General features: G+C 45.0%; 2 protein-coding genes across 4 annotated transcripts in view; both read left to right on the forward strand.

Annotated features, from left to right (window-relative positions):
* Positions 1-16: 16 nt before the first annotated feature.
* On the forward strand, positions 17-2,692 carry HARBI1 (harbinger transposase derived 1). Its single transcript, XM_042790696.1, has 2 exons — positions 17-1,279; positions 1,891-2,692. The coding sequence occupies exons 1-2, from the start codon at positions 610-612 to the stop codon at positions 2,265-2,267; spliced, it is 1,047 nt and encodes a 348-aa protein (XP_042646630.1). The 5' UTR covers positions 17-609; the 3' UTR covers positions 2,268-2,692.
* A 2,818-nt stretch (positions 2,693-5,510) lies between these two features.
* The window catches only part of AMBRA1 (autophagy and beclin 1 regulator 1), a 137,888-nt gene continuing 124,771 nt past the window's right edge, over positions 5,511-18,627 (forward strand). For 2 of the 3 annotated variants that reach the window (XM_032993410.2, XM_032993412.2), the window contains exons 1-7: positions 5,511-5,669; positions 8,103-8,266; positions 15,288-15,543; positions 15,800-15,858; positions 16,593-16,776; positions 17,428-17,600; positions 18,395-18,461. In XM_032993410.2, the coding sequence (XP_032849301.2) occupies positions 15,409-15,543; positions 15,800-15,858; positions 16,593-16,776; positions 17,428-17,600; positions 18,395-18,461 (618 nt within the window). In that variant the 5' untranslated portion in view covers positions 5,511-5,669; positions 8,103-8,266; positions 15,288-15,408. The remainder of the gene's footprint in view (positions 5,670-8,102; positions 8,267-15,287; positions 15,544-15,799; positions 15,859-16,592; positions 16,777-17,427; positions 17,601-18,394; positions 18,462-18,627) is intronic. The other variant, XM_032993411.2, reaches the window with a different exon arrangement.

An 18,627-nucleotide genomic window follows, 5' to 3' on the forward strand; every position in this document is an offset into this window, starting at 1 on the left:
CGCCGCCGCTCCCGCCGGGAGCCCCTGCGCTGTGGCGAATCTGCCGCGGCCATAGGCGGGGGGGGGGGGGGGGGGTGTCGGTAACGGCGCCGCTGCGGGGCAGCGCGGAGGCGGCCTCGGGCGTGCGGGGGGAAGCGGCTGGAAGCGGCGGGAGGCCGGTGCGGTCGCTCCGCCGCCCCTCAGTGCTGAGCGGGAATCCCGGTGAGGGCAGGGGGACGGCGGGGACGCCCAGAGAGACGGGACCGGCCGTTCGCGGCTCTGACGGCGCCGGTGTGAGCGTGGCCGGCTCGGCGGAGGTTGGGGGCGGTCGCCGGGCCCGGCGGGTTGAGGCGGGGGGGGGCTGCGGTGCAGCGGCCCCGGCTCGGTAAGAACGTTCCCGCCAGGGCCGGGCAGCGGGAGCAGTGAGCCCTCCCGCTCCACCCCCCCCCCCCCCCCCCCCCCGTTTTTAAAAAGCAGATCCAACGAAGCGAAAAGATTGTTTTTACGGGATAACCCGAGTAACGGGAAACTGGCTAACAAGAGCCTGGGCGGCCGACCAGTAAAAACCACGCTGAGCCTCTTTGCTTTGTGCTGGTGAAGGCTCCGGGCCGGCTCGGCCGCGGAGGAGCCATGGCCGTACCTATCGCGGTTCTTGACTGCGACCTCTTGCTCTATGGCCGCGGGCACCGGACTTTGGATCGCTTCAAGCTGGAGGATGTCACGGATGAGTATCTAGTATCCACATACGGCTTCCCCCGACAGTTCATCTACTACCTGGTGGATCTCCTGGGAGCCAGTCTCTCTCGCCCTACGCAGCGGTCCAGGGCCATCAGCCCGGAGACACAGATCCTTGCTGCGTTGGGTTTCTATACCTCTGGCTCCTTCCAGACTCGCATGGGGGATGCCATTGGCATTAGCCAAGCCTCCATGAGCCGCTGCGTGGCCAACGTAACCGAGGCGTTGGTGGAAAGAGCCTCACAGTTTATTCACTTTCCTGAGGATGAAGCTACCGTGCAGAGCCTGAAGGATGACTTTTACGGGCTGGCAGGCATGCCGGGCGTGCTGGGGGTGGTGGACTGCACCCACGTGGCGATCAAAGCGCCAAATGCTGAGGACCTGTCCTACGTGAACAGAAAGGGTCTCCATTCTCTGAACTGCCTGATGGTGTGTGATGCCAGAGGAGTCCTCCTGAGCGCAGAAACGCACTGGCCGGGCAGCCTGCCCGACTGCACAGTGTTACAGCAGGCAGCCCTTACAAGTCAGTTTGAAACTGAGCTGCATAAAGATGGCTGGCTACTTGGTAAGTCAATTTTTCATTGTTGTTTTCTGTGGAAAGTCTATTACGTATCGTCTCCTTATTGAGTCTAGAGCCTCTGGCCGCAAGTGATATGTTTACTTCTGACTGCTTTCCTGAAAATCTTTCTTGGAATCTTCCTTGAGATTCGCAATTCAGTTTGGACGATCCTTCTTTTAGGAGTCTAGAACAATAACTCCTAATCTGTATTTTATACAGGGTGATGATTGTACGTGTTAGTTTACATGCATTCTGTTAAGAGCTTGTTTTCCATATCCTACACCTTTCTAAGCTGATTTATGCAATTTTTAATTCTATGTAGAGTCCTGGTCCAGCTGTCTTTCACTGTATTGCGAAGTAAATTAATTCTCTTAAAACTCTTTTGTGTTCTTCCAGGATTTCCCTGTGTAAAACCGAGTGCCTTTATTTTGTTGTGTTTTTTTCACATTTGTAAACCTGAGTGATTGTTACTCTTTCATGCTTCCTCATGCGTTCTGTTTCAGCCAGAGAAATAAGCTATTCTGTATCTGCGGTACCAGAAAACCAAGGGCCGAGAGCTGAAATCTGTGGTTAACTGTAGGTATGTAACGTGTCCTCCTCCTCTTCCCTCCCAACAGGTGACAGCTCCTTCTTTCTCCGAACATGGTTGATGACCCCTCTGCATATCCCCGAGACACCTGCTGAGTACCGCTACAACATGGCTCACTCTGCCACTCACAATGTCATCGAGCGGACGTTCAGGACCATTCGGTCGCGTTTCCGCTGCCTGGATGGGTCCAAAGGCACCCTGCAGTATTCTCCAGAGAAATCCAGCCACATCATTCTGGCCTGCTGTGTGCTCCATAACATCTCCCTGGAGCACGGGCTGGACGTGTGGTCTTCGCCGGCCACAGGGCACATGGAACAACCGGAAGAAGAGTACGAGCAGATGGAATCAATGGACTCAGAAGCATGTCGAATTCGTCAGGAGCTTTTACTTACTCACTTTAGCTAATGTTGTGACAGAGAAAAGGCTTCTAACGGTTCATCTGTGGAGATACACGGAGAAAATACGCCCTTTCCTCTCCAAGTCTGTGAAGATTAAGCAGGTGTGAGACAAGGAGATATTTTAATCTCCATTTCAGGCCATAATCTGAACTTCTCTCGGTCTCTCCAGAGATGCAATTTAATTGCTAAATTTTTACTGTTGTGATGTTTAGAGTCTCCCCTTGCACCTGACTTAGAGAACAAGGACTAACGTGAGATCGGTGGAGAAACTTGGGAAATTGTCTTTGATAATGATGAAAAATCTGTAAGCCTTGCACTGTTTTACAGAGCAACAATTCTATGCCACTTTGTGACCCAAAACAGTTACAATTGGTCTTTAAACAGTATTTCACAAAAATTAAAACTTCCATCTGGGCTCATGTCTACCATGAATTCATGAGTGGCAAAGCAAACATTTATCTTTCTGTTTGCAGGTATAAATCCTTGCTAAATAACATTTGGCAGGTTTGCACATCTCACACACCCCAGCGATTCCTGTTAAAGCTGTCGGCTGTGTCCTGGGAGGGGTCTGGCTCTTTGCTGGGTCCACACTAGTGCTTCTGTGTAACTAGGAGGTCAGGAAGGGTTGAACGCTTCTTCTTTCCCAAACAGACCAGGGAAGATGTTAAGTGATGGTTGACTCTGTCAGATACTTAACAGATTTCAGGAAATGGACTAGTGAATCTATGTCTAGTTCTCACTAGATATGGCTGCCACAACAGGAAACTACTCATCTTGTTGGCTGCTGTAAAAGAAATGCCAAGGACTGGCGGCATCACAAAACTTGAACTGATTGCAAAATTTCTCCATTTAGATCAGAGCTGAGGTACAAAAAGGCTGCTTTACCACTGCTGGCCATCTTACCTATTTGGTGGAAAAAGACGACTAACGTACGCAGTTGTTGCTGGCACGTGACTGGGAAGCTTCCTGGCAATGTTCTCCTTCCAAAAGATGTGTTTCCAAGGATCTCATGACAGCAGTCTGAGAAAATTTTGTTTCTTAGATTTTTATTGTTTACTGGGCAGTAAGTGAAACAAAAGTGGTAGGAAATGCAGAACGCTGGGAAAATGTAGCTACTTAAAGTAGCAGTGCAACCATCTGGCACCGCAGGTCTGTCCTTTTAGAGGAAATGAGCCTGGATCATGCTCCACGTTTGAAGAACAAGAGAGTGTGGGACACGTTCCTAACTGTAGGATGGAGCTGCAGGGTTAGATACAGTTCTGTTGCCAGGTTTGCAATGGCAGTAAGCATTTATTATCGTACAGAAAACCAAGCATGCGTTGTGATGTATAAGCGAGGTGTTTTCGTAAGCCTCGATAAGAACTGTAACACATTATGTACAACAATCTGAGATGTAATTCTATTTTCTTTACGCATCTTCCCATGAGGCATCACGTAAGAACTGCTATTGCTCACTGTGGCAAAAACCCTGCTCCTTTTACTTAGGAAGAAGCATACAAGCACTGTTTTCTAAAAAAAAAGGCATTTTTAAGATGTTGTTGCTGTATACAGTGCCTGATGGCTCATCAATCTGACAGACTATGCTAAAAATACTGATCTTTAGACCTAAGCAGCAGCAGCCACTGAATGAACTGTGTGGGTGACGCTAAGGTCAAGTGAGACTCGGACACGTGTAGGTACAAACTCTGTCATGTAATAACGAGCTCGAGTTTCTCAACTTATGCTATGAATAGCTCTTCTCAGCGTGTGCCCAGACCAGAGTGAACTCAAAGCAGAGGCGCTTCCCGGAATGCACTTGCTGCTGGGTTTTGCCTTCCTTCAGCTGTCACCTTTGGTAGAGTTTCATTTCAAAACTGATCTCCCTGCTTATCGGTTTGGGGAAAAACAGCATCAGGCCACGCCACAGAACACCAGTCCGCCCAAAACTACTGTTCTTTCCTGAGTCAGATGACAGTACCCTCCCTCCAGTTCACTTGGGGAATGGAAACTCTCTCATCTAGAGAACAGTTTGCCCCCTGTACTTCTAAGCAGCTTCCTTCAAAACGATTCATCTAGACTTTTTTCCCTCAGCTTCAGACAATACTTAAATCTGACAGCTGAGATTCATGTTTCTTTCCCGCTTCCCAGCTCCTTGGTACTTTCACCCCATCTGGCCAGCTGCATTCCGGAGCACTTACAAGTTTGCGTGCTGTCAGAGCTTCGAAAAGTCGGGTCTACCCTGACCATATGTCTCATAAGTCTCAATCATCTGTTGGAGGATGACAGCGACTGACTGACCAAGGTATTGCAGTTTTCACCACTTGACTAAACTCCTTGTAAAATCCCACCATTGGCCCTTTTCAGTTTTCTCTTAAAATACCTCCTGGAAGACCACCTAGCTACGCGGCAGGCTGCCTTTGCTTCCCCCCATCCTGCCTATTTACAGCAAACTTCAAGGCCTAAACTTCACCTGTCTTTTTGACTCTTTTTCCTTTGCAAGATTTACTGCTGCAAAGCACCTTGGTTTACTTAGATTTTCCTCTCAAACTCCAAGTCCCTTCCCGAGTTCTCACTTCTCCAGCACAGGCGAGGCAGCAAGACACAGCTACCTGTACCGTACCGCTGCCTCCCGCGGGCTCCTGGCAGCGAGCCCCACGTCCCAAGGGGCTACCTATGCATTTTCCACCTTTGCTGTCCACAACGTTGGGGATTAATATATAACAATAAATATTAACACGCTTCTATTCCAGAAAAAATGATCTTTTCCAGTTACATCTGATAGCCGTATCTTCTTCCTCTCCAAATGCGTTTCACTCTGGTACCACCTATCTTTCCCTGCCTGTTTTTAATTGCGTTTTTTTTCCACTCTGTACCAGTCTTGAGGGGTTAAAAAAAAAAAAGAAAAAAAAAAAAGACACGAGGCGTGGAGGGCGTGCTGTCGGGTGAGATTCCTGCAAAACAGTCCACGCGAAGGAGGGAGCCGGCCCCAGGCCTCCCCGTGGCGGGCAGCAGGCGGGGCCCAGCCCCGGGGGGTTTCGCGGGGCCCGGCCGGCACACCCCGTAACCCTTCCCGTGAAGGTTCCCGGTGCCGCTCCCGGGGATCCCCGGCACCGGCGGGCCCCCGGCAGCGACCCCCTCCGCGCTCGATTCGTCTCGCCTTGCCCTCCGTCGCCCCCGGGCGGCGGCGCACGGCAGCGCGGTTGGAGGAGCTCTTCGCTCGGCTGGCGCGGCCTGGCGGCGTTCTAGCTTCGGCTACTCGGGCCTTGCCATTAGCTCACGGCGCCGCTCTTCGGGTCTGGCTCGGCACTCGGCTGGCTCGCCTGGCCGGAGCTCGGAGCGGCGGCGGCGGTGGCGGCGACGACCGAGCACCGGGGGCCGCTCCGCCCGCCCCGGCCCCGCTCCCGCTCCGCCCGCGGCCCTTCCGCACCAGGTAGGCTCCGGGCCTACGTGCTCGGCCCAGCTCCAGGCCGGGGCCGCGCCGCCGCTCCCCGGCCGGGCGGGGTCGTTCCCGCGGCGGCGCCCCGGAAGGCGGCGGGTACCTGCCCCGAGCGGGGCCGGGGAGGAGGAACTGGGGCTCGCTGCTGGGGCCTTTGTTCGGCACCTCCGGGACCGCGGCCTGGGGGCGGGGGAGGCCGGCGCGGCGGCGGCGGGCCCCGCTCCCGCTCTCGCCGGCTGGGGCGGGGAGGCCGCGGCCGGTACCGGGTACCGGGGGGCTGCCCCGCGGCCGCCTCGCCGCAGCGCTCCCCAAAACCCGTGCCCGGAGCTTCCCCCTTCCCCTTCGCCGCTCCCCTCGGGCAGGCCGGGGCCTCCGCGCTCCGGGTGAGGTCAGGCTGCGTTTCGGGGCTGCGCTTTGGAAACCCTGAACGTCGCTGCCGTTTGTTTTTCTCGGCCGTAGCCAAATAAAACGTGAGGGAAGCGGCGTTTTCTCTGTCTTCCCTTCGGGTCTGCATCGCGTGTGGCAGAGCGCTTGCTTGGGCGAGCAGCAGTTTGCACAAAATACATTCGCCTGTGCCTCCGGTACCCTGACACTCGGTTACTTCTTTTCTTGCGAGGGGCCATACCCAGTCACCTCGCTAGCTGTGGGAACGTTTTTGATTTCACCAACAACATTCTTCCGGACAGCACATCGATTTCTGTGGCGTTTGTTGAGATTTTTTTTTTTTTTTTTTGACATTACTTCTGCTCGTGCGAGTACCATGCTTTCTGCTGTCTGTGGATGGCCATTTTTGCAGCACAGTTCCAGCACTAAGCCAGCATTTCATCTCGGATAGATGTTTTAAACAGTTACACGTAATTTTTCCAGTACATGCTTTTACAGCATCATTCTGTTGTAAGAGAGCGGTTCAAGGATAGCTGTTACCTAGGTGCAGGCCAGTCCTCAGGAAGATCAGCGGTGTGAATGTAGAGTCCATGTAAATACGTTCAGCGCTCGTTGCTGCTCCATTTTTGCCTCGGTATGAAACGTTCTCAGATCTTTATATAAAAACCCAGGGTGTTTTTCTATATTTGTCCTTGTTTACTGCTCCACCCAGTTTGGTGTCCTCTGCAAATGTCATCTGGCTTCTTTGCTTTTGCCACTCCCATCCTCTTTCAAATTGGTAATGGGAATGTTAAAATGGGACCTAAGAGTGACCTGGTAATGTTCGCTTACTGCCAGTCCATTACCTGACTGTTTCATTTTGTTGTTGGGTCAGTTTTCAGACTGTGGCATGGGGTTAAATCCAGGCAGATTTGACTGTTTTATGGGTGATGTAGACAACAGCACCTGAAAATCTCAGCTAAGTTTAAAATCCTCGTTTGTGTTCTGAAAGGCTGCTGTAATGCAATTTCTAACATTCATAACTCTTCAGTATAGCTCACTTCTGTGGTCCACGATTGGTGTTGCTGTAGATAAATATTTTTTAAATTGGTCCATTTGTGTTTTGATGATAACAAATAAGAACCTTGTACTCATCTACCGATTTGTGGCAGTGTGGATGTTAATGATGACTACGGCAGTCCGTTAGCATTTGTATTTTTTCTAATATGTGGAATGAAGAATATATTTGGATCCGAATATCTGGACTTGCCTTTTCAGATTTAGTTGCTGGGGAGTTTACGCAGAATGTTTACTTTGCTGACAACTTCTTAGTTTTCTTTCTTTTGCCCTTTTCTGAGTCACAACTGACCCTCTGGATTCTTGTTGGGTTGTTTCCTACTTTGCCATTTTCTGTGCAGTACTTTTAACTTTTGTGCAGCTATAACAACCAGTTATAAAGAAGGCAAGCAATGATAGTGGCTGCTAGTATTCCTTTGCCATAAGTTAGGCATTTTAATACTTCTTTTTATGCATCATAATTTTTTATGAAACTTGTGGGGATTAACTTTAGTACTTTTTATGCCATAGTTAGCAAGCTAATTGAATTCAGGGTTTTTACAAAGTTATTGTTGATGTTATACTTATTAGTACTATTAATACAGATAGCATTAAGGTACTTTTTTCTTTTCCTCCTATTGAATTTGTATTTTTGGAGACCTGATAAAGGGCATAGTGCGTGTTAATAGTTACCTTGTGTGTTTTGTGTTAGTAGCCCTGTGCTAACTTCGCAGGGAGAGGGATTAAAACAAAATATTAATGAGGTGAGGGCAAAAGAATTGTGGTTTTCAAAAGCCAATAACGAGGTGATGTGCAGTGGAAGAAGTTTAATATTAGAAATATTTTAATGGAAAGTTGTTAAATGATATAGTAGTTGCTTAATGAAAGGCCCATTGATTGGGTTGCTTAAAACAAGAGGAGACCTACTTGTCTGCCTCTTGGGATTCAACGTTGGTTGTTCAGAACTCTGACTAGGGTTGTTGTCTAATAACTGTTTGTTGTCTCCAGTTTTTGTAAACTGTTTGTTGAAGGCGTGCAGGATGATGAGGTGCCAGGCCTGAGCGTGGAGAGAGTCATCTTAAACCTGTGTGCTCATACAGCTCCGCTTCGGATGTTCTCAGTGAGGTCTTTTGGGCTGTCCTGGCAGAGCGATTCCTGCTGCCCTCTTCCCGGTAGGTAGCACTAATTCTCCACCTTGAGCAGTGTAGAATTGCTGGAAGGAGTCTCTGACCCATGTTTCGGACACTTCCCCTTCCCTTTATATTTCTTCCACAGTCTCAGTCCAAGGCCAAGAAGAGAAAGGGTGTCAAGAATTGGCTGTGTTTCTTTGTTTAGAGTCTAAACCTTCTTTGTCTCCCACCTCTGCTTTGATACATCTGTGTGTGAAGACTTCAGCTTCTGTGTAGATCATTTTTGCTTTTTGGCTCGTTACCTTATTTGATTATTTCCATGTGAGCAGGAAATTATATGAACTGCGTTTTTTAAAATATGTTCTCGCTTCCAGTTGCTTTTACTTTATTACTTGGATACAGTGCACATGCCTCAAGTGCAGCCCTGAATGCATAAAATACTTTGTCTTCATCTTGTGGATACCCGATGCTGCTTCTGTTGCTCTCTCATGTTGGTGCTCCTGAATTTCTCTCACATGTAAGATGTCACTAGGGGGCACTTGGCTGTGGCTTTTGAGCTTGAGGAACCTTGATGTGACTGTTAATGTAAATACTGGGATTTTTTAAATTGAAAATTCATTTGTTTTCCTATCTAAATGAGAATAATCCTTTTAAGGGGTTAATCTGAATTCTCTGTCACTCTTTTTGTCTCTCTCTCTGTTTCTCCGGTTCTCTTTTCTCTCTCTCATTTTCTGCTGTGTATGGTACTTGGCAAGAGATGCCGTGGCCTGAGTATGGGATTGGGGAAACCAACTTTTAATCTTCTGGATCTCAGTTCTGCTGTTTGATTTATCTTACAGCTTTGCGGAATTATATTTATTCGCTTCCTATCTTCTGGATTGGAACTAATAGCTCTCTTCTCAAGAATTCATTACGTTTATGTGGAAATTATAATAATAGTCATGAAAGTCCTCCATATTCTCATTGGTAAATGAAGCTGTCGGGCTCCAGACACAGCTGATTGCTTACTTTTATTACTTCCCTTTTTATATTTACATTAATTTTTCTGTCCTGTAGGAGTTGATATCTGCAAGTTTCTCTTCCACTTCCTCGTAATTTTTCTGTAAATAACTAACAATTTAATGTACTGACTGAGAAGCTCTTTAAAGAGTCACACTTGTCTTAAGTTCTGATCCGTGGAACTATTCTGGGTATGAGTCATGTCACCCTTTTTTACTGATTTTGTTGTTGTTATAGCATTGTTCAAATTCCAGTGCTACATAGTTCGATTACTTACCAAACTAGGACTCTTTGAGTTGCCTTGTTTGTTAGCCGACTTGATGCAGTGCAAAGAGAGAAAATCAGAATTTTTTTTGGTTTGGTTTTGCATAAACTTTTTAAAATTTTGCTCAGTCTTTCAGTGGAGACATGAAAAGGGTAAGTGGGAGTAGCATGACAGTTGGTATGAATTGAATCAATATTTTTAATAAAACTGCTAGTAGAATTCAGGTCTTCTATCCAGGGTAGCATTTCTGGGGCTTCTTGCATAGTATTGCTTTGTGCAATTTAGGAAGATGCTGGTATCATAATCTCCATATTGCAGAGGAGGGGAAAAACTTTGAGTGTAAACAAGAAAGGGAACTAGAAAGTTGCTGGAGCTGTGTGATTACTCACACACATTCCAAATGATGCTTTAGACATCTGGTTTGTTCTTGGACATCTCCTGTCTGTGGGTCTCAGAACCAGGTTTTGCTGCGTTATTGATGAAGCTTCTGTAAAGAAAAGGAGGAGCTGTTGGAGTCTGTAGTCATTAGCAAGACGATCTCTGACCGTCTTCAGTATGCACAGTGTTTTAATCTTTGCTCTTTTAAGCTTCTGAAAGACATAGGGGCCTCGATAAAGCAATTTGCCTCAAAATTAAACTGTGTAGAATACAAGGGAAACTGATTTGTTGGAGAAAATACTTCGAGGTAATAGTATGTCTTGTGACTACAGCCTACATGAGGATCACTGGCAGTGAAGATAAAGCATTTGGGCTGTGCTGCTGCATACACTGATTTCACGCTTGTCTGATGATCTTACGATCGTTCTTGGAAAACCCACCCACACGTACAGCAGTGGGAATGCTAAACGATTACTACAATTTTTTAAATTCAATAAAAAATACACTTGAGCTCTTTAATATCTTGCTGATATTCAGAGCCTGAGGTGCTGCAGTTTAATTTGGAATAAATGAAATGGCATGCTTTGTTGTTAGTGCTGGACACTTTTTGCTTAAGAGCAGACATTATGAAAACAGAAGTTATTGGCTTACATGATAGGTAGGCCCATGGCCAGAGCTGGGATAGTTCAGAGTACTAATAAGCTGTTTCTCTTATTTTCTAGAGACAAGTTTGCTTGTGTTTTTGCAGGTCAGTGACGTGCCTCGTTGTTCACAACCGTTCTGTTTTTTGTTTTCTTGTGGTTTATTTTTTTCCCCATCTGTTCTTTTAGTACAAAGTATACAGCTTGCACTGGCCCACAACCTATGTGGATCACATCCATTTTACAGTCAATGCATTGTGGAAGTCTTAAAAGTTGACAAAGGGACTTTGAGACAGAAACTACTAGCACATGCTTTTTGCCTCTCGACTTTTCTAGGGAAGCTTATACGTGCATTGTCTCTGTGGATCACAGATTACAAAGCCAGAGACAGCTTTTATATTTCACTTAATGTTGCCTCTTTCTTCATCAGTCACTTGAGACCTCTTTGGGCAGCAAATTGTCTGAAATTATTTGGACGTTTGTATCTTTTGGATAGAACTCTCATTATAAACAACACTTACTGATTGCAGCTTTTTTCTTTTCTTTTTAAACACTGGTAGAGCTGTTTACACTGTGTCTGTGTGCACACATCAGGAAAGGCTTTTAGTGCTGGGCTCAGTACTCAACCAAGATGTTCTTTGGAGTGGTAATAGATTTGTAGTCTGAGAGCTGAAGGCCGCATGAAATAACATTTTTTTTTTTCCCAATGGAGAGTTGAATAACATGAAGTAGTACTCCGATACTCTTTGTATCAAAGCCAGCTGTGCTCATAGAAAGGTGGTACCAGAATCTCCACAAAATTAATAGCGCTAAAGATGTTGGGGTGGGTGGGGCATGTTAAGGAATGGGACCATCATCTCTGTAAAATGCTAGTTTCCAACTGGACTGGTAAACCACTACATAATGCATAAAATATCTTGCCATCCTTCCTATATGGAGGTTTGAATGTGCTGCTTTTTATTCCTCTTCTCTCCCTAACTTTTTGTTAGTGTTTTCATGAGGTCCTGTACCGCTATGAAGTATTACCAATTTGCTGCTTCGATTTGGTTTTCTAGAGGTTCAGCATCTGTAAAAGTGACAATTACAAGTGAGCTTATATCAGTCTCAAGCTGGGAATTCTTAAGGCTTCTTCAAGGACAGCTGGCACAGAGCAAGTAAAAAGCTTGGGGTTGGGCTGTGTAATGCTCTTTCCAAAACTGTAAACAGCCCAGCATGCTGTCCTGAAATGCCCTGAAGGGAGAAAACTGTTAAGAAAACAAAGCTGCCAATTATAGAAAAATTTCTTGACTCTCCACTTTCAGAATTTCTGTGGTGCCCTGGACCATGTCCAGGGCATCAGCTAATCTTCCAGTTGTTGGACTCTACTTTTGGTCATCCTGATTTAAAAAAAAAAGGAAAAAAACCCTATAAAAACAAACCAACAAAAAGAAAACAGGAAAATACCAGTTCTTGATCAGCTCCTTGTTTTGGTGGTCAGCTGTTCATCAGTTGTGATAGCATAGGTATTTGTAATAGAAGCTGTTACTGAATCAGTCCACCACTTGCCTGGACAGGTTTGATCCAGTGAGCTGCAAGTTTTCTTTATGCTGAGGCCCCAGAAGTAGTTTCAAACCCACTGCGCTTCATTTAAACTTTGTTAGTCAGATGACTACTGAGGAGGTATAAATATGGTTGGTACTTTCATGGTTTATCTGCTAATGGTATTTAATAACATGTTGTCATTATTTGGCTTCTTATACTTGAGCAAAATGTTTGGAGTTGGTGGGTAACTTTACTAGATTAGAGAAGGAACTGTGTCTTTAAAAAAATCCCCGAAAAACAATAACCCAACAAAAAGAAAAATCAAACCAAAACTGGATATATCATCCAGTAATAAGGTTAAAGGCTTCCTGCTAAAGAAGTTGAAGGTAATGTCCATGTCTACACTGTATCTGTTTCTTCATTTGAAGGCTCTAATTTTCTTTGCCAGTCTGAAGTGTTGCTGAATGTGTCACCGGCTAGTGGAGAGGAGCTACTGTGTTTAGGCTAATTCAGATAAAGGGGTAAACTTTCCTCTTATGAGGCATGGATAAAGCTTGGCCGCCAGAGCAATCCAGGGTAACACTGGAATGCCAGCCCCACTCAAGAAGGATGCATTCAGCGTTTTCTGAAGAGATCCCAGCTTTTAAAAATGTTGAGCACAGGTTAGCAGGGTACTGTGTAGGCATTTGAGCCCTGAGTTTCTTTGTTGTTTTCTTTCCAAATGAGATAAAGAAGTGAGTCAGAAGCCAAAAAAAATGAGGGACAGTCCCTGAGGGAAAAACATCGAGTTCAGACATGCTCAGGAGCTCACACAGGAAGTGTTGTTATAGCCAAATTAGATCAAGAAATTAGTACGCATCTGCAAAGATTTAGATAAGATGTCTTAAGGTAGGCACTTGATTTTTATATAGTGAAGATGACTTGGCCTTTCAATAAAGTGAATACAAGCATTTCAGTAACTGCAGTTGTAGGTGTTATCTGTTTCTTTATTTTACAATATGTAAACTTGCCCGTGGCGTAAATAAACATAAAGATGTTTGTTAAACATCTTGATTTCCTTGTTGCTATTGTACCTCAGGGAACATTAGTCCTTCTGATAGGACTGAAGTGTTCCCAAGTTGTCAGAGCTTGTTCTTTCTCATGAGTAATTGAGTTATTCTGTGTGTAAATTATCTGGATCTCTTAAGTTATCTAGGTTGTTTGGCCTTTATGGCAATTGAAAGTCTGTTGCAAAACTTAATAATCGAGTTCTATTCAAACTTCCAGATTATTTCAACTGCAAGTCTGGTCTTCCATTTGTATCTGGTTTATATGTTTATTCCTGGGTTGTTGTAGTCCTTACTCCTTGAATGCACCCATATGGAATACTCAGCTAGTGTTTTCTTAATTTTACTAGACAAAACTAGACTTACAGTTTCCTCCTGTAGAATAGGCTTTTTATTGCCGGTATTGTTCTGACCTGTCCTTCCTTACCATCTGAATCCAGTCATTTCTGAACATGGGTGACCGGGACTGTTAGCAGAATCCAGATGAGTATTTATTAGCGTTTAGTGAAAAAAGATTTTTCGTTTAGTGATTCCTATATTGCCCTGTGCTTTTGGCTGTATCTACTCCAGTTATCCTTGTTCTAGCTTTTTGGTGTCTGGGCTTTTTTAATCTGTACAGTTGGTTTTAAGAATCCACTTGCAGCATGATATCTTCAGTTTTTGTGTTGCTTTCCAGTAAGGCTTTTATTTTATAGAGTAATTCCTACCTAATGTTTGGCTGACTTTCACAGGTTCTTGAAAGAAGGCTTATTTTACATTGTGGAGTTCAGCTTTTCTAAAATAGATGATTCCCATGCCGTTCACATTTAGCATCAGGGAATTTCCAGCTAGCTTGAATTTCTTTGTGGTGAATTTCTTTTCTAGGAAGATGGATGCCTTTACTTATTCATCACTTCAGTGCCCTTTATTGTACTTTTTACAAATGAAAACTGGTCTGCTCTATTAGAACTCATTTTCTTGGCTTATCTCTTCAGACAACCCCTCCCTGTAAGCAGCAGCTGTCTTAAATCATCTGCTCAGGAGATTTTTTTTTTTTTTTTTAGGGAGAGTGGGAGGAAAGAAAGGTTTGCTAATGACCATTCTGAGTTCTGTCATTTAACAATTCATCTCTTCTTTTTTTACCTGAACCTTTTCTCCCCTGTATCTATGTTTTGCTTTTTTAAGTTGCCACTTCCTTCTCCATTGAATATTGATGTTTTTTTCCAGTGTAACATGAACTGAGGAGGATTTATCTTTAGATCTTTACCTTCTAGAGAGATGGCAAAGTAGTATGTGGGCTCTGCTGGGATCAGAAGGTAATAGCGTTGCAGCAATGTTTCTTGGTCTGTATTCTAAGAAACTTCTTGTTTCTGGAGAGCTTTTGGTGACAAACTCCAGTGTATGAGACCATTCAAAAGCTGTGTAACTTAGTTGTTATTAGGGTTGCTGTATTTGGGTCTTTCAAAGAATTAACTTTTTTTTTTTCTAGAGAACAGGTATTAATGTTTTCCTTAACAGCTTAAAGTATACTAAAAGCCTTGATCTTTGCCACTGTGCATTACTTGGTTGAGCTGTTGTTCTAAGAGCAATGTAGATGTAAAGATGATGTGCAGACAGGTGAAATGAATCATCTTGATGGAGTTGGCCAGGATGCCACTGCAGTATAAAGTTTTGGTCCGATACATGGTTGTTTTCATATATTGTAGTCTATTATGATGGAGTTGGAAGTAATTTGAACTTGAGGTCTATCAGTTGTCTGACCTTTTCAGAAATAATAATCACTACTACTGAAATTTGAGTAACTCCCTGGAGATTCCTCTGTTATATTGTCATTTTTTTAACACTACTTCTCTGGCTATCAGTCAACCTTCCCAGATAGGACCGAAATCTTCAAGGGGTAAAGACTGCCTCTTCATAAATCTTCCTTTATTGTATACAACAGTAGATGGAGGGAAGGGAAAGAGTTTCAGAGACTTTTTTTTTTATTCTCTTTAGGTGTGGTATGCCTAGGGCATGTGTACAAGGAAAGGGCTGGATGTTTTCAAAAACCTTTCAAAGTAATCTTTGGCTGCAGAAATACCAAAATTGTGCCTCAGTAATGGAACAAGGTAGCAAAGGCTGCAGAAGATGATAGATTTTTCTCTTAAATCTAGCCTTTTGGGATTTGAAGCTCTTACTTCATTTAGGTGATCAAGGTAAAAGCTGCCTTCCTTATCAGTCTCTTCTCTTTCTAGGTTTCCATGAAGATAAACAACTGAAATGTGGATAGCCAATTTGTAGCTTGGTGGTGGTTGTCATCTGGAACCTGCTGGTGTCTCCTCCCGGTAGTTGGTGTAACGTTGCCTGCTGAGAGCCATGAAGGTTGTACCAGAGAAGAATGCTGTCCGCATCCTGTGGGGTAGGGAACGGGGTACTCACGCCTTGGGCGCTCAGCGGCTCCTGCAGGAGTTGGTGGAGGATAAAACTCGATGGATGAAATGGGAGGGCAAGGTAAGGTTATGGGATAGAGGTGCATAGCTTGATCTTGGAGTGGGGGAAGGGAGGCAGGGATTTGAAATAAATTGTCTTGTGATTGTACATTTTGATGTGTTACACTTGATATGCTCTCTGGCTCTGTTCAGTTCCTGCAGTGATGTGATACTAGATATGTTCCTGCAGCGGGTTCCCCTTGTTGTTTGTGTGGCTTACAGTTAAAAGTATGATCATATGACACTTGCAACACTTCCTGCTTTGTTGGCTTTTTCAGAAAGTTGAGTTACCAGACAGTCCACGCTCCACCTTCTTGCTGGCGTTTAGTCCAGACAGGTAATTAACTCCTAGTTCGTTCCCTGTTTCAGCAGTCTCCTTACACTTACAAAAGTGACGGAGGCTTGTTCTCGTTGAGTTGTCCAGTCCCGAGTAGCCGAGTGAAACTTCTGGTTCCTGACATGCATGGATGGAACGTGCGCACCTTCCTAATCTCACAGCTTCAAGCGTAGTTGGTGGTTAATTCCCGAGGTACCCAAGTGATGCCTAGTTCTAAGGAAAAAGGATCTGTGCGGCCACCGTGGGATTTCATAAGAAACTTGAGGGAGTAAAGGGTGTTTTAGCACAACGTGCCACGTGGTATGGCACACTCACTGGGATATCTAGGACAAAAGAACAGAAGAGAATGATGCGTGTATTGGAAGCAGAAATGGAGGTGGGATCTCTTAGTGTCACTTGATTTGACAGTGGTTGAGGTGGTGTGGAGACTTGGGAATATTTATTTGCCCCGAATTGTCACTCGGGAGTTTCTTCTGAGCTGCATGTTCACTCTGACTTTCAAGGTCAGGTTTGTGCTTGCAGATCGGATGAGCTCATGTTTGCATGGACCCTGAAATCTGGCCACAGGAAGCTTTGTGGCCATTGGTGAAACAGTAGCCTCTTACCCTTTGAGCTCTGTGTGGGAGAGCTGCTGGGTTAGGTGTGAACAGACCCTGTCAAGATGAAGCTAACCGTGGTCTGTTTTTGCTGTACTCTTCTCATGCTAATGTTTGTCCTACCTTCTGCATCCCCAGGACCCTAATGGCTTCCACACACGTAAACCACAACATCTACATCACAGAGGTGAAAACGGGCAAGTGTGTTCATTCCTTGGTTGGACATCGCCGCACTCCCTGGTGTGTCACCTTCCATCCCACCATCCCGGGCCTCATTGCTTCAGGTTGCCTAGATGGGGAGGTTAGAATTTGGGATTTGCACGTAAGTCTTTCCTGAAACATATATGTATTTACGGTGGGCGGTGACTTTTTGTGTTTGAGCTCGTTTCCCAAATGTTGCCTGCTAAGAGAGCTTTGCTGGGACCTGTCTCTAAAAGCAAAGAACAGATCATAGCCATCCTCTTCTGTTTAGAGAGGAGGTGACACATTCTTCGTTCAGTCCCAACAGGTAGGTCATGCTCCTTAGCTGTGCCTGTTTGTTGGATTAGAGTGGTGCAGATAATGGAGAACTTTGTGAGGTGCCTGTTTAGCCTCTGTGAAAGACGTGCCATTTTTAATTCTGCTGAGAATATCTGAACACTTCATTAGAGAAGCTGCTGCTCTGCCAGTTCTACCTAGTCTGGTGAGTGGCACAGAGGAAAAAACACATATATTTACCTGGTGGCTTTGAAATGCAACATTTTTACAGGCTGCTTGAGGCACACTTACCTACCAAAAAACATCTGTGGTCACTGTTGTAAGTAGTGTTATGTTCTAGACATGACACATGACCTCATACGAGAGCAGCTGTTGTTGCCAAGAAAGCATGTCACTTCCATGCTCTAGGTGGAGTTGGAGAGATGGCACATACGTGGAAACCTAATAATCTCAAACTTTGCAATAAACTGCTTGTGATTCTTGACTCCTCACTCAGGGTGGAAGTGAGAGCTGGTTCACAGATAGCAACAATGCCATTGCATCGCTTGCTTTTCATCCTACGGCTCAGCTCTTGCTGATTGCTACTGCCAATGAGATACATTTCTGGGACTGGAGTCGTCGGGAGCCTTTTGCAGTAGTGAAAACAGCTAGTGAAATGGAGCGGGTCAGGTGAGTTCCTGCTTCCAGGGTAAGAGAACACTTGTATGTGAAAAATAGCCAGATTTAGGGAATGTGGGCGGTTCCTCTGGGATGCTGCACCCTTCAGACGGAGGCAGTGGAGAGAAACATTGCTTGCAGCTCCTTGACTCAGCTGGTAAAAAACCAGTTCTGTGGCCAGGAAAAAAAGCAGTTGGAAGTAATAGATCAGCTTGGTGGTTCATATTTGTAATCGGACATGTGCCAAATAAATGCCCAGAATCTACTTCATGTTAATTTGTAAGCGTAGTGATTAAACTTGTCAGCTGTAAGGATGAGAGAACCCAGAAGTTGCTGGAAGAGAGTGCTGAGCTATTACTTTGGTGCAGATACAGAGGAAACTGTATTGCTAGAAACTTGATGCCGCCTTCTTTTGAGCTACTGAAAATAAGACAGTGATGTAACATCCAAGGCAAGTTAATCTCTCCTTCTGCACCAAATTCTAATTTGTAATATATACATATATATTCCTTTAAAATTTCCTGGCTGTTTCAATTGATACAACAGTACTTGCTTCCAGCTTTTAACTTCTGTGTAGTGCTTCTGTGGACTACAAAATAGCTGCAGTCTTCAGCAAGATAGGTATGTTTTCTTCTTCTTAATGCATAAACTTTTTGACATCCTTCAGAAGAAAGATGATGATGGTAACGTAGTAATGTTCTTATTGTAGATATTTCACGTGGGGTTTTCTTCCCTGTTGCGTCCAGCTTCCTGTGTCAGTGGAATGTGATCTGATGATTGATACTCTGGCTCTGCTTTTGTTTTAGGCTGGTACGGTTTGATCCCTTGGGACACTACTTGCTCACAGCAATTGTTAACCCTTCTAACCAGCAGGTAAGGGGCATGTCAGTACCTCTATTGACTGGCTAATTACAAGATGCTCTACATACATTAACCCTAGTCTGTTCCTAAGCAACCTTGTACTTTTCTGAAAACCCAAGGTTCTTCTAAGCAGAGTTCAGTCTCGCCTTAATTGATCACATGAATGTTCTCATGTTAT

The sequence above is a fragment of the Tyto alba genome, unplaced genomic scaffold (genome assembly GCF_018691265.1).
Source record: "Tyto alba isolate M040663 unplaced genomic scaffold, T.alba_DEE_v4.0 Super-Scaffold_18, whole genome shotgun sequence".
NCBI classification, from domain to species: domain Eukaryota; kingdom Metazoa; phylum Chordata; class Aves; order Strigiformes; family Tytonidae; genus Tyto; species Tyto alba.